Source organism: Syngnathus floridae, chromosome 10 (genome assembly GCF_059516105.1).
Source record: "Syngnathus floridae isolate MCC-2025c chromosome 10, RoL_Sflo_1.0, whole genome shotgun sequence".
Taxonomy (NCBI): domain Eukaryota; kingdom Metazoa; phylum Chordata; class Actinopteri; order Syngnathiformes; family Syngnathidae; genus Syngnathus; species Syngnathus floridae.
Genome location: NC_142422.1, coordinates 4,834,378 through 4,847,644, shown reverse-complemented (window position 1 = coordinate 4,847,644; position 13,267 = coordinate 4,834,378). Strand labels below are relative to the sequence as shown.

Below are 13,267 nucleotides of genomic sequence, written 5' to 3'. Positions count from 1 at the left end.
CTATCGGAACATAAATGACGCGTCAACAACAACGTAACATTTCTTTATCGAAAAATGACAAAAGTGAGTGACTCCATAGTTGTGAAAGTCTTCATTTGTGTCTTCCTGACTATATCATGCTGCTTATATACGTTTTTGTATAGTATCGATAATTTCAACAGAGTGCTATAATGAGGTGAGGTAATCCTCGATACCAAAGGCACGGCTCGTCACGATGCCCCCTTCTCGGCCGTCTTGTGCCACATTGCTGATCTGCACAGCATCAGCTGCGACTGTTGTGAGCTTTGTTTACCTGATCTCCTGGTTGCGGTGACGTAGGACCTGAGACAGAAGCTTTGAGGTTTCTTGGAAGCAGCGACTCAACTCTTCGAGTTTCTGCTCCATGGACAGGATACGCTGCTCCAGTTCCCGATACGAATTATTCCAATTGGCGCTGAGGTCGCACATGATCATCTGCATCTGGTCATGCAATTGAAAAGGTTTAAATCCCAAAAAATGTCTTAAAAAAAAAACTCGTGTTGAACTGTGAGCTAGCCCTCGACGTTAGCATTTTTACATCTGCTGATTGGTTAGTCTGTACAAAAGTTACAGCCAAAAAGCAAAACTCGTATGAATAAACCTAAGTAACCTAAGAATGTCTTACTTTTGTCCAAAATCTTTCACGATTCCTGCTGCAGGAACAATGACGTACATGTTCCGCTAACTAAAAATTTGTTGTGAAAACTAAGCAATAAGTATGTGCACCTGCAAGGAAACGAGGCTGTTTTTTTCCCCCAAAAAACTAATCAGTCATATCGGCGCTTGTCGGAAAACTTTGTTCCTCATGGAAAGCTTTCTTCTTCAATGGCTGGATTCCCAACTGACGTTTTCAATAAATATTTTAATTACTCTTTGAACACCCACTGACAGACCTAAACATAGTCATTGTTTTGGGAAAATTCTGCCGTCATTTTTTCCATTTGGTCAAGTCTAGCAATGAAATTAATAAAATATCAAACGTTTACCTTTGGGAGGTCCACCATCTCACTGACGTAATCGCGCAATTTTCTCTGTTTGAGCCGCAAGTGACGAAACCTGCAGAGAAAAGTTGGAATCTTTCAATGCCTTTTTCTTTTTACATATTTTGTGTCAAAAGTGTAATTCCTTGTGTTTACATTTAAGAACCGTAGAGTTGAGTTTCTACACGACTTATAGTCAAAGAGTCATTTATGTGAAGTACAAGTGCACAGGTTACGCATCCTGCCTGTAGCTGTCGTAACATACACTCTGATGGCCTCCAGAAGACATCGCTGGTGGCGTCGGTGTTCTCCTCGAGTTCTTTTAGTCAAGTTAGCTCGGTGCAGCAACCAGCACTCGCGTAGCACGTTTGCAGCAGCGTGGCGGATCTGCTCAACAAGTGTAGAGAAAAGACAGACTCATTAGACTTAAAGATTTTTTGGGACGCTAAAATTGTTCCTGTTTTGACCATCTGCTTTAGTTGGAAGCAGAAGTCAATTTGTTGGAGCTCAGTTTGTGCCAAAGTAGCAGATGTTTGAAGATTTCTAATTATTCTAACATGTATGCTAATATCCATTCGCATTACACGTTAGCTTCAGGCTAATATTAGCATACATGTTAAATGTGAAAATTCTAATTCTATTTAAACATTGTGGTCTTTAATATGTTGTATACAATTCTCATTTTATGTGTCAGTTTTATAGTAAACTAGGAGTGACCAATAAACAGTTAGTTGCGGAGTCACCCGAAATTCTTTGCAAGCAAAACCGTACAAACTCCAATACATTTAAGTGTGCTTTAAATAGTCAACATTTATTTTAAGTGTGCAAGAATATAAAACGTTTTATACATGGAAAATTACAGAGTGTTGAAAAAGTTTTTAAATGCCTACAGATGCCACAAGGTGGGACCAAAGCACTACTAACCCTAACCCTAACCCTAAATCAAGCTCCTCAACTTTCTTTAACAAAGTTCATTGGCACCAAGATACCTCAAGATAAAAAGCAAAGCGAACTTTATTGCTTTGGTCTCAGCAAAATAGGCCAAGTTTTTCACTAAATATTGGTGGATAGATTCAAATTGAAATATTTATATATATATATATACCTGCTATTTGAATCCACCAACACAGAACAAATTTGCTGGGGTTCCCTGAGTGCAGGAACCAAATAAAAATAGCGCAATCTGCTGAAACCAAAACAAACCTGCTGCCCCTGCTTCTCCTTACGCAACGTTGCCACCTTTTGCATCACATTTTGCGGCTTTTGTCTTTGAATCTATTCATGCGTGCTTTTGTCTTCCTGCCCAATCACTATGACTGCCCTGTGATGATGTCACGCCGGCCCCATGCGAGGGTTATTAATAGATTCTTGTCAGTGTCCGCATCCAGGTGTCTTCCCTTGTTCCCATCAGTGTAAATCTGGACTCGAAGGATGCACGCACACACATAAGGACCAAAACAATCAGTGAGCAATGTGTAAAGATGCACCTTGTGACAGGATGCAGCCACACTGGAAGGGAGGAAATGGTTGTATCCTCCAAAACAGTGCACACAGCACCACTGGGCACTAGTTTGCTAGGAACACTGCGGATGAGTCACAATTTACCAAAGAAATGATTTCAATGAGGTCTAACAAGCTTTCGGACAGTATTTCTTTGTAACGGTTTATTAGACGCCTGCCTTTTTCAAAATTTTAAGCAAATAGTGAATAAACCTTGCAACTAGCGTAACACCTCTTGCAAGACACAGTTGTGTTTCCTTCGCCATTATCTCGTGTCTCACGTTTTGCACAAAGCTTTATATTTCTTTATCGAATTAATTCCTGTGGATTATTTATTATATCACGGGATTTTGAGATCCAGTAAATCCTCCTGTATGGTGGTTCTAATTTCGCGGTTCCACTATTTTGTATATTTCTTTGTAGCCTCATTGCATTTCTAATTTGCATCTATTCTAGGTGTAATTCTATTCATGGCCGCTAGATGGTAATACATAATTTACTCTGAGATGAAACATTTGAACGAAGAAGAGTTATAACCCTGAAGTCATCCCTGTATCTTAGATTTATAATTTATTTCTATTCCATGCGCATGATTATTGATGTATATAGGGTGAGTTATTTGTTTTATTTTTTATTTACTGAACTGTAAAAACAGAAGGATCATTACGATGTTACACTGACTGCACTGTCCAATATTTTTCTATTGCTCTCACTCAATAAATTATATGTTTCAATGTATATTTAGAGAAACCTAAGCGTACGAATACTATAAAAACATGCAAGGTTATTTTTATAACTCAGATTTCACTTATTGCAAGGCTGATCTGGAATGGTCGGGAGGGGGTTACTTGAATTATTCACCATATGGAGCCATTTGACATCTGAAGAGAGTAAAATAAACACCAGCACATATTCTCACATGACATGGTTTAGCTAATTAACAGCCAAACGCTCATTCACTCATTCTCATGGCACTTAACAAGGCAGCTCCTAAGTGGACAAAATAATACCTGCACTTCGTATTCATATCTTGTTGGTATAACGGACAAAAATTTAAAATACAAAGTACACAAATCATAAAACTAATATGCTTGCTACTTTGCTAATCTGGGCGGTCAGAATTATAACACTCAAGATAAACCAGGAATTTCTGAAAAAGAGTAATAACTCGTAGCTTTAACGAAATTTAATTCACAGTATGTGAATATATATGTTGTCATTATGTGAACAACAGAACCCTCTGCAGAATGCATTTGTTGGTCCCCACCATTTGAGGGCTGCAATTATATAAACACACACACATGCACACACACACACACGCATACACATGCATACCATTTCCTGCCAATCACTGCCACCGTCCTGAACTGACATAAGTTCCTTTCCGGACTAAAGATGATTTCCTCTGTTTGACGCCTTGAGAAGGCTGTAAAAAGGTTGGCCGGGTTAAAAATAAATATGAAAAGGCCTACAAACCAAAACATGAGCATGACACGTGGAAATTGGTCAAGTTTGCCCTTCTTCCACCATGCTGACCAAAGCGTTGAGGTGAGCGATGAATCAAATATAACTAATTTGGAATTGCTGTTATGTAAATCAGAATATATTTTACTCTCCATACTATACCAAGAAATAATAAAAACTATTTACAGTGCACAGTGCTTGATAAATACATTTGACATTTTTTCTCACCTGGCATAATGAAGAGAAATTTCTGACTCATTTCCTTATTTTATACCCAAGTTTGATGCTTTTCTCAGAAATTAGTTCAACCACTGAAACCTTTTACATACTCAGGAATTTGAGTAAATAACTATAAAATACATTGACTCACACACAAACTATTACAAATAAATATAGAAGCACATTTACAATCTTTTATAGCTCAGCCTCACACTAGACTACAACAACTCCACTTGCACAATTTTCCCTTCGCTTATTAAAAAGCAATTTTGACTAATGGCGTTTTGGAAATATCAAAATGTGTTATGTATAAGTAAATGAATGCCAGGTGCATTACAAATGTGTTTTTCTAGCTCTTACCCCTTTTGAGATCTGGATGTCCAGCATGAAAAAGTGCACATGCTTCTCTCCTTTATTCAACGCCAGCTTCTTGGTTACCACGGCGACCAGCATGGCGGTACAGGCTACACCCTGAAAAGCCACACAAACACACAAAAACTGTCCATCATGCACACAAAATGTAATCAACTCTCTGCTTGTAACACCAACAATTATTTAGACCCTGGCGACATATTCCTCTTGGCGGAAAAATAAAATAGGTCAATGTCGCTCTTAATACTTTTAGTTTTGTCCATTAAATCAAAATTGTATTGACGCATAAGCTAGGGTTCAAAAGTTAAACACAAGGCTGTGTGGCACAGCTATAATAGTTCTGGTTTCCTCTGAGAATAGTTGGCTGCTTTTGCTGGGCAGCGGACGACAGAATGATTAAGATGGATCCCAAAACAAAAATACACACACTGTAACACAAACACACACATCACAGAAAACACACACTGCTGGAAATTCCGTCTCCACCACAAATAATAACAAAAGCACATGTTACCTTTTTTTTTTTTTTTTCTCCAGCTTGCATCAGAAAGAGAAGGACAAAGGAAAAGGTAAGAGAGCATTGAATTTGATTGACATACACTATTTGGACAAAAGTCATGTGACAGTGAAACGAGATTACCGATTTGTGGATTTTTTTTAGGGAGGGGTCTTTTTGTGCTAAGTAAATATTTCTCCGGCCCTATTAGATGGACTCTTGATGCTAAAGAACTATGTTGATGTGAGATGAAGAGATTCATTTCGACAAAAGTAGTCCTTTGCTGCCATCTTGTGGCATCCATAGGCAATTATAACGCATTGTTACTTTTCACTCGTCACAGTAGGGTTCGTCCCAATCCCTCGCAAATAGTTCACTGTATTTTAAATATGGTCCTTAGCAATAAAAATTGGAATGCTGTTTTGTTTTCGATTTAAAATGATGCCCCAATCGTGTGAGGAACAGCATAACCAAGTATGTGCCAAAATTTTACTGTCCATGCCAAACAGTTTATTCCACAGTTGCTATTGACTGCTGTTTATTGTTTAGCAATGTTTTCTTGTAACGTGGTCCAGAGCACCAGCAGTGCGAGGAAGGACCATACACAGCGACAACAGGCTCACACTCCGTTTTTGAATCTCGGCTTTGTCCATTCTGTGCGGGGTTTTCATCTTCGCCACGTACTTGTGTGGGTTTTCCCCAACTGCTGCAACTTCCTGTAACGTTCTAAAATTTAGGCTCTGTATCAAACGTGTCGAAAGTCCGGTTTTATTTTTTGTTTGAACAATGAGTCTCGATTCTTTTGTCCATATAGTGTACATAGAAAATCCCCAAGGAATGTTTTTGTATTTGTCATGTTTTGCGGCTTATCTTAATTTCGTCTTTTTGATTCCACATGCCCGGTTGGTTTGGTCTTGTTTTATTTTCATTTTTGAGCACTTCCTGCTCTTTGCTCCACCTTTTTTTGCCACTGCCATAAAAACCTCATGTTGCTGTTTGAAAAAATCCGAGGTGATGCATCTTTCAGGTGCGCATAGCGCTCCGACGGCTAGCTCCCACCCAAAACGTCCGTTGAGAAATGGACATTTATCTTTCCGAGTGGTGGGCACAGGTTGGCACACCCTCGTTGTAGTGCTGCCAAAAGCAATAAAACAACCCTAAAAATGGATAGGATGGAAAGTTTTGCCTTATAAAGGGTGCTTATAAAAAGCTGATGGAGAAATAGAAATGGTTTTCCATTTTCCTTCCCACATTGGGAGAGACACTAATCTGCTCTCACACATTGTCACTTGTTATCCTCTCACACGCGCTCCCTTTTTTAACACCTGTCTGTCACAACACAGACTGCTTTCTGACCAGAAAAAGCAAGCAAGGCAGGAGAGATAAACATTTTTGCACATGATGCAGTCTCAGGAAACAGAACAGCAGCGGAACACCTTGTATGGTTTTTCCCTTATCAACTTGGTGTCCGCTTAAAGAAAAAAAAAAAAAAGAAGCCTCACTCAGAGCGAGATAAAGCAACCCTGAGGCCACAACACGTGCAGTGAACGAAAGCAGAGAGAGTTACCATGACTCCGGTGAAGAGACACACCGACTTGCCACAGCGTGTGTTGGGCGCTACGTCGCCGTAGCCCACCGTCAGGAAGGTGATGGCGATGAGCCACAAGGCCGTTTCCATGTGATCTGTCGAACCTGCAGTCTGCCTGCAGTGGAATGGAATCATCATTGAGAAACCTCTTCATTTTCTTTTTTTTAAATTAAAGCCAACCATAAATTAGCATTTTGTGGCTTATATTTATTCCCACACAATCACACTAAAAATGAGCAATGACTAAAAATGAGGCATCAATGCTATTTGATCTATGAAAAAAAAATGGCGATAACGTCCAGCAGTGTCTTGCTAATAAAGCGAGACAAATAAGAAGGAATATAACCCAGATTATTGATTATTCGTCATGAAAATTGAACTAGTCTCTGTATTTCATCATTTCGTCTGTTGCGGTATGTGATTTAGCAAAATCAGATCAGTCCATGAGTATTGATTAAGATATAAGTGTTTTTTTTTTACCTCTCACACAGAGTAAGCATCCAGGACGCTGTGAGCCAGAAGAAGAGAATAAAAACCAGCAGGGTGCGAGCCGGATACTTGTTCATCAGCACCTTGAGTACGAAGCGGAAGGTAAAGTTGATATTGTTGAGCGAGCCGATGCTCCTGTAGGAGGCGCTCAGCAACACTTTGCTGTGCAACAGGACGGCCCGGTGCACCAGGTACAGGCGCAGGAACATCAGCACCGACAGCAGCAGCTCCAAATCGGCGAGGGTCGTATTGTGATGGTTGGAGTCACACAGTGGAGGTGAGAAAGACGAGTTGCCGTGGAGGCCCATCTCCCAGTATGTGCCGACGGGATGGATGGCACAGGTTAATAACTCGAGCGTGATCAGGAAAATCCTGTGGCTGGTCATGGCAATGCGCCAGTCCACCTGGTTTTGATCGATAATGAAGAGCTGGAAGATATTGTGAATTTTATTATATTTTCATACATTTATAAACTGGAATCATTTTATAAATGAAGGCAATGTAGAGAACTAAATTCAGTAAAGACTGGTGAGATTTGACATGACAAATACAGTGACAAAAGGGAGAAAAAAATTATATATTTTTAAAAAAATCTAATATTTCAGGACACAATTTTTGCAAAAATTTGACAATAAAAACAAAACTCAATACAGCAATATATTTTATATAATAATCCCCATGAATATAGTTAATGTTCGCCGCTTACACTAATCTAAAACGAACATTAATGTACTAGATGTGATGAAATTGCCATTGCTAACAATAAAAGACTAGCAAAACATGACAAGAAGTAAACACTATGCGTGTGTTAGCTTCTCCTTATCTCTTCCCAGCATGCGTGGACCCCTCCTTGTATCGCACGCAGCGTCTAACTGCATTTAAAAGCACTTCAGGTAAGAGTGCAACAGCAACTACTCTGACCAAAGTGAAGCACTGTAGTCAGTAGCGGGCTATACATTTAGTACCTGCGTTTTTAATGCACCTCTGAATACCATTTGTCTTAATATCATGTGATAATTACAGAAATTACCAAATACAAATATAGCGGTAGCATCTGTAGTAGTCGTCTAAAATCAACAGATTTAAATAAAATATTTAAGAGACTGAGAGGAATCGCTTTGATTGGCCAGGGATCAGGTTAGCTGTGTTCACTCCCACTAGGGCGCAAACTCCCATTTTATGACCCAAGTGACATGTATGCTGTAATTGTGCGAGAGTGTTTATTGTGTTTAATCTCAGCCAAATCCCTTTAGTTCAAACACAGCGGCTATGTGGATTGGAAACACGTTGCATTTGAAAATAATGTGTATGCTTATGTGGACAACCAAGGGTTTCTGTTCTAAAATGTATAAATTTATCCAAAAGAGGCTGAGTAATTGCTGTTGAGGCTACCATCAGTGGAGCGAGACCTCCAACATTTGCTCTCCACGTCAAAGAAAATTGTTTTGGACATTTATTGGCATGTTGTAGAAAAAAAAGGGAGGCAGCATCATGATGAGGACTCAAATCAAAAGAGTACGTACTATTGGAAACAGACAAACTCACCCTGATGTCCTTGTAATGGAAAGCGATGATGAAGATGAGGAGACAGCCAGTGGACAAGCTGATGGAACAGTTGATGATTAAGGCAATGTCGGTGCCCTAGATAAAAAAAAAAAAAAAAAAAAAAAAAAAAACATTGTGAGGAAGTAACATGATTTAAGTTTAGTCGATTCGTGATTCAATTATTGAGTCTAGAAGGTTACGATTACAAAGATTAGATTACAAAACTAAATCACCTTGTAGAGAATTGTAACCAAAGTCCACACACTCATGGCTGACAACAAGGCACTTGATGTATCATAATTTAATTTAAATTAGATTTTTACGTGCATTTTACATCATCAGTTGTATTTATGTAAATGCGTTTTTATTATTTATAGTACTTGAGTTCATTCAAAAATGTTAAAATAAGTTTTTGTGGGGGATTGCCATTGTAGACTTTTATTTATGCTAATGCCTAAAGAACTCTACTGCACCTTCTTCTCACAAGGTCTTTTGTTGAAAAGTTTCAAAGCATCCATTGCAAGGTCAGTGGAAGTTTTGACGCACACAAATGTGATTTACATTTCGAAAGTTAATGACAAACATTCAAGATGGAGGAAAGTTGAGCGTGTAGGTGGTATGATGTGACGCCCCTGCTGGCATCCCCCGTGTTTTTCCTCCCGTTTTTTTCTGCACTAGCGTCCACACCGTGTCTGTATTCCGTCAGGGTTCTAATTAGCAGACCCCACAAAAAAGGCTCAACATTTCACCACATTCCATAACAGAGAGTTCAACGGCACGTTTCCTGCCAGCTTTCTAAAAGTGTTTTTGTAATGTTTTCCTGTTGGAAATACTCATCGCAAGCCCGAGGAGTTTAATTTTGGGTTAACCTTCGCACAGATTGTTTCTCACAGTTTTGGATGAGACATCAGCGGCAGGTTGGCCCGTCTCCCCTTGGGAAATTGCGTGAGGAAAACGTAATGAAAATCCAATGCAAAGCTTTTGGTCTGGTTTGTTAGTAATGTAATAAATAAATAGAAGCCAAAGTAAGACACGTGCACCTGATTTGGGGATTGTATGGTTTATTCATACAGGAAATAAGTAACAATTCAATATAATCATGTTTTTGTATGTACACTTATAATATTATCGAGTCCGCATCAATATCTCCTATTAATAAGGTAAAATTATTATCATAGTACTTTGTAGGGATTGGATCTGTTTTTGCAACAAGTAGCGAAGGCCGTTTTATTTTAAATGACATGTCCAATCAAGTGTATGCAGTACTTGACTGCAACCAGCAGAGGCACTGTTGATTTGTGTTGGCTGATGGCTGAAGAATCAGGCGTACTTAACATTTCTTCATCCTGTTAAAAGATCCTTTTATTTGGTCACTTGTCATCGTTAGAGTCGTGCGTGGCTGGATACGCCCTTGACTGGCCAATCAGAGGGCACAAAAAGACAAATAAGCTTTACACTCCCATTGACACGTTAGAGTATTGATGTTTTTAGAATGTGGAGGGAAACCAAGCAAGGCGAGATTCAAACCTTGAACCTAATTCAGAGGCAAACGTTTGAAACACTCTCACTGTGCTGTCCCCTAATAAAAATTAAATCAGAAAGGTCATAATTAATTGGGTAATCTAAAGTACCTAGCAAGCTCAAAACCTGCCTTTAGAGGCCAAGTGCGAAGCCCCGCCTCCAACCTGTATTGACTTCCAGACTACCATGCAAACACTCACATTATACACTAAATGACGCGGAAAGTTCTGAGGTTAATCTAGCTGCAGGGGGAAGAGGCCAAATGTGGAAAAATCCTCCCAAAATAGCCTCTTTTCGTGCATAACCATTCAGGCTCGGGCTTAAAATATAACTTTTGTACGCTGCCATTAAATTTGATGGGCCCTCCACTTTCACTACCCTCGGCAGCATTAATGCACTGGAGTGGTTTTCAAAACAAAAGCCAATTAGACTGCAATCAATGCTGGATTACTTGGCCAGCATGGAGATTCTGCATGACTAATAGCTTTCAAAGATGAGGAATACAGACATGCGGGGGACAAAGCAAACCTTTTAAAAGACGATACTGTACATTCGTTAGCCCGAATTACGACATCAGCATTTTCCGTCTTTTTTTTCCCCTTTTAAATATTTTCAACAAATCCGCTTTGTGAGGATATTTAACTGTTTTAAGAAAAACACCTGACACTGTCTCCTCCCGGCCTTTTTTTGTTTCACTTCAATGACTTGTGGGTCAATTTATCAATGACTCCGGTGGTCTAATGTTTTTGCTTCGTGCATGGGAACTTTTTCCATCCGTTGATTGTGAAAGCCTGCCTTTGTTATCCCCTGCGATCTGCATATTAATGTCGTGAGCTTGTGTGTCTGGAAGTGGACCGGCTAATCAGTGAGCAGTTCAAAGACTCTGTGTAGGTTTGGCAGGGTTTGTGCTGTGAAAGTTGTTATGACGACAGACAGCAAAGTGGGTGGTTTTGTGCGAAGGGTACGGTAATTTGAAAAAAAACATGCAACATGATTCAACATTACGATTTACACAGATCTGGTCGGCTGGATCGGGTCGGCACGTTTTGCATTTTTATGCAAAATTAGCGATTGGCTGTGATTTGCAGATCGATCAATGAAGATAGAAAAGGGATCCATTAAGTCATTCCAGCAAACACAATCTCGTTCAATCTAGGGAAATTATGTGCCGTCATCGTTAATAATCCAGGCTTTCTCATCATGGACAGTCAGATTAAAATAATAAAATAAAATAAAATAAATCTTGAATGCACATCAGCATTTTAGGACAGAATTTTCGGGTTTAATTGTTGATTGATATTTCTCAATGCATTTCTCGACTGTATAGTAAATTCACAATTTCTTCAAAACGATCAGATTGGATCCGATCAGTTATCAGTATTTTTAACCTCGCGGGGTGGGTGATAGGTTATGTTTTTTTTTTTTAACTTCCGGCTTGCTCAATCATGATTCAATGTTTTTACAGCAAAGCTGAAGAGCCAACACAAACTGCACCACTCTTTTGCTGGTATTGATATTTTAACGTTAATGGAGGATTACTGTAGGTCGTATATCATTGTGTTATTATCTCTTAAGAGCATCTGTCTTTGCCGGCATAGCCAACGATGAGATAAAGTCCATTTCACGTGAAGGCATTTCTAGATTAGCCATAGTCCTTCTGCCTGGCTGCTTTTCAAATAAATATCTTAACACAATACAAATCCCTACAAAGAGACTATATCAGAAAAACTCTTGCGGCATTAAAAGGATTACAAAGCCATATTGCATAACTAAGAAGCAAACTGGACAAGTGAAAGGAAAAAAAAAAACAATAAACAGTAGCAGGTGGGGGGCACCTCCCAGTGTCAACAAGACAAGAGGGAAGCCTCTCAAACTACTCTGGACTCTGTTGAGCTTTTTCTTTGGCTTTGCGCCATCACATAAATCGAAATAAGATCAGGGGATGCTTTGAGAATAATTGTTAATTTGTTTTGTCTATGTGAAGCCCTTTGAGACTGCTTGTGATTTAGGGATATATAAATAAACTTGACTTGACTTGACTTGACTTGACTTGACTTGACTTGACTTGACTTGACTTGAAAGAAACGCCATTAGATATACAGTACGGGCTTTTGTGCGTAATTGAACGTATATCATTTTTAATTGAGTACCTTTTTACGTCACTCTGCACTTAAAGTAGATTGTCATAGTTTTTTTCCCCCATAATATGTTTTTTAATTTGTTTTTCAAGCAATAGTTTTGTTTGGTGCTTTATCCTAAATGTAATCTTTAGTAAACGCATGCCAGTTGTATTAGAAAAATAACAATGCTGGTCGGTGCACGTACCGGTTTGTAGACGAAAGGACACATCTCGGTATGGAGGATCATGAGCAATATTCCGAGCAGAGCTGCGGCCAAAGCGAGCGCGCACAGCCGCTTCTTGTCCTCCAACAAGAACTTTCTGTCGCGCAGCCTGTACAGGTCGTCTCCCTCCATTTGAGTCGCCCTCTTGCCGGAGAGAGACACGGGCACGGCCACCTCCGCTGAGTCCCCGCCGTTTCTATGCACCAAGCCGTCGTAGTTCCCACAATCCGCCTTGGAGTTGGCGTGCAAGGCGCGCTTGGTCATCTCCATCTCCAGAGCGCATACGAGGCGGCCCTGGTGCCTCTCGTCGCTCCCCGGTGATCGGGATCTTTCCCTCGCGTGTCCGGTCCCCTCCTGGCCTCCGGACATAATGTCAGGTGTACACGGCCCTCGTCTCGTTTCACGTACATGGAAGCCGCTAATTGTGGAAGTACACTTAACTCCCTTTAGAAAAAGAGAGGCGCGGCACTGATACTATTAGCGCACACCGTTGTATGCCTGGCAGTCCGCGCGTACGCGTTATCTTATCATATTTGCATGTGTGCGCGCAGCATATGCTGCGCTCTGCGGGATTCACGTGGTGTTTTGTTTGCAACCGGGCCGGAAGAGTTTTAAGACAAACTTTAAGGAATGTGCTGTTTCCATAACGATACAATATAAGGCGGACCAAGGTTTATGGCGCACAAATATTATTTTGCAAAAAAATTGAATAAAAAGTACTTAATGCGTGAC

At 39.9% G+C, this 13,267-nt stretch overlaps 1 protein-coding gene across 3 annotated transcripts in view; it reads right to left on the bottom strand.

Moving 5' to 3' along the window:
• Positions 1 to 13,089, bottom strand: part of kcnn4 (potassium intermediate/small conductance calcium-activated channel, subfamily N, member 4) — a 14,541-nt gene extending 1,452 nt beyond the window's left edge. The window contains exons 1-8 of one of the 3 annotated variants that reach the window (XM_088386135.1): positions 12,518 to 13,085; positions 8,672 to 8,767; positions 7,118 to 7,554; positions 6,617 to 6,752; positions 4,542 to 4,652; positions 1,264 to 1,385; positions 1,005 to 1,074; positions 293 to 459 (exon numbers count right to left, since the gene is read on the bottom strand). In XM_088386135.1, coding sequence (XP_088242261.1) covers positions 293 to 459; positions 1,005 to 1,074; positions 1,264 to 1,385; positions 4,542 to 4,652; positions 6,617 to 6,752; positions 7,118 to 7,554; positions 8,672 to 8,767; positions 12,518 to 12,904 — 1,526 coding nt within the window. In that variant the 5' untranslated portion in view covers positions 12,905 to 13,085. Of the gene's footprint in view, positions 1 to 288; positions 460 to 1,004; positions 1,075 to 1,263; positions 1,386 to 3,833; positions 3,925 to 4,541; positions 4,653 to 6,616; positions 6,753 to 7,117; positions 7,555 to 8,671; positions 8,768 to 12,517 lie in introns of those variants that run through there. The other 2 variants (XM_088386136.1, XM_088386137.1) reach the window with 2 other exon arrangements.
• Between the last annotated feature and the right edge of the window lie 178 nt (positions 13,090 to 13,267).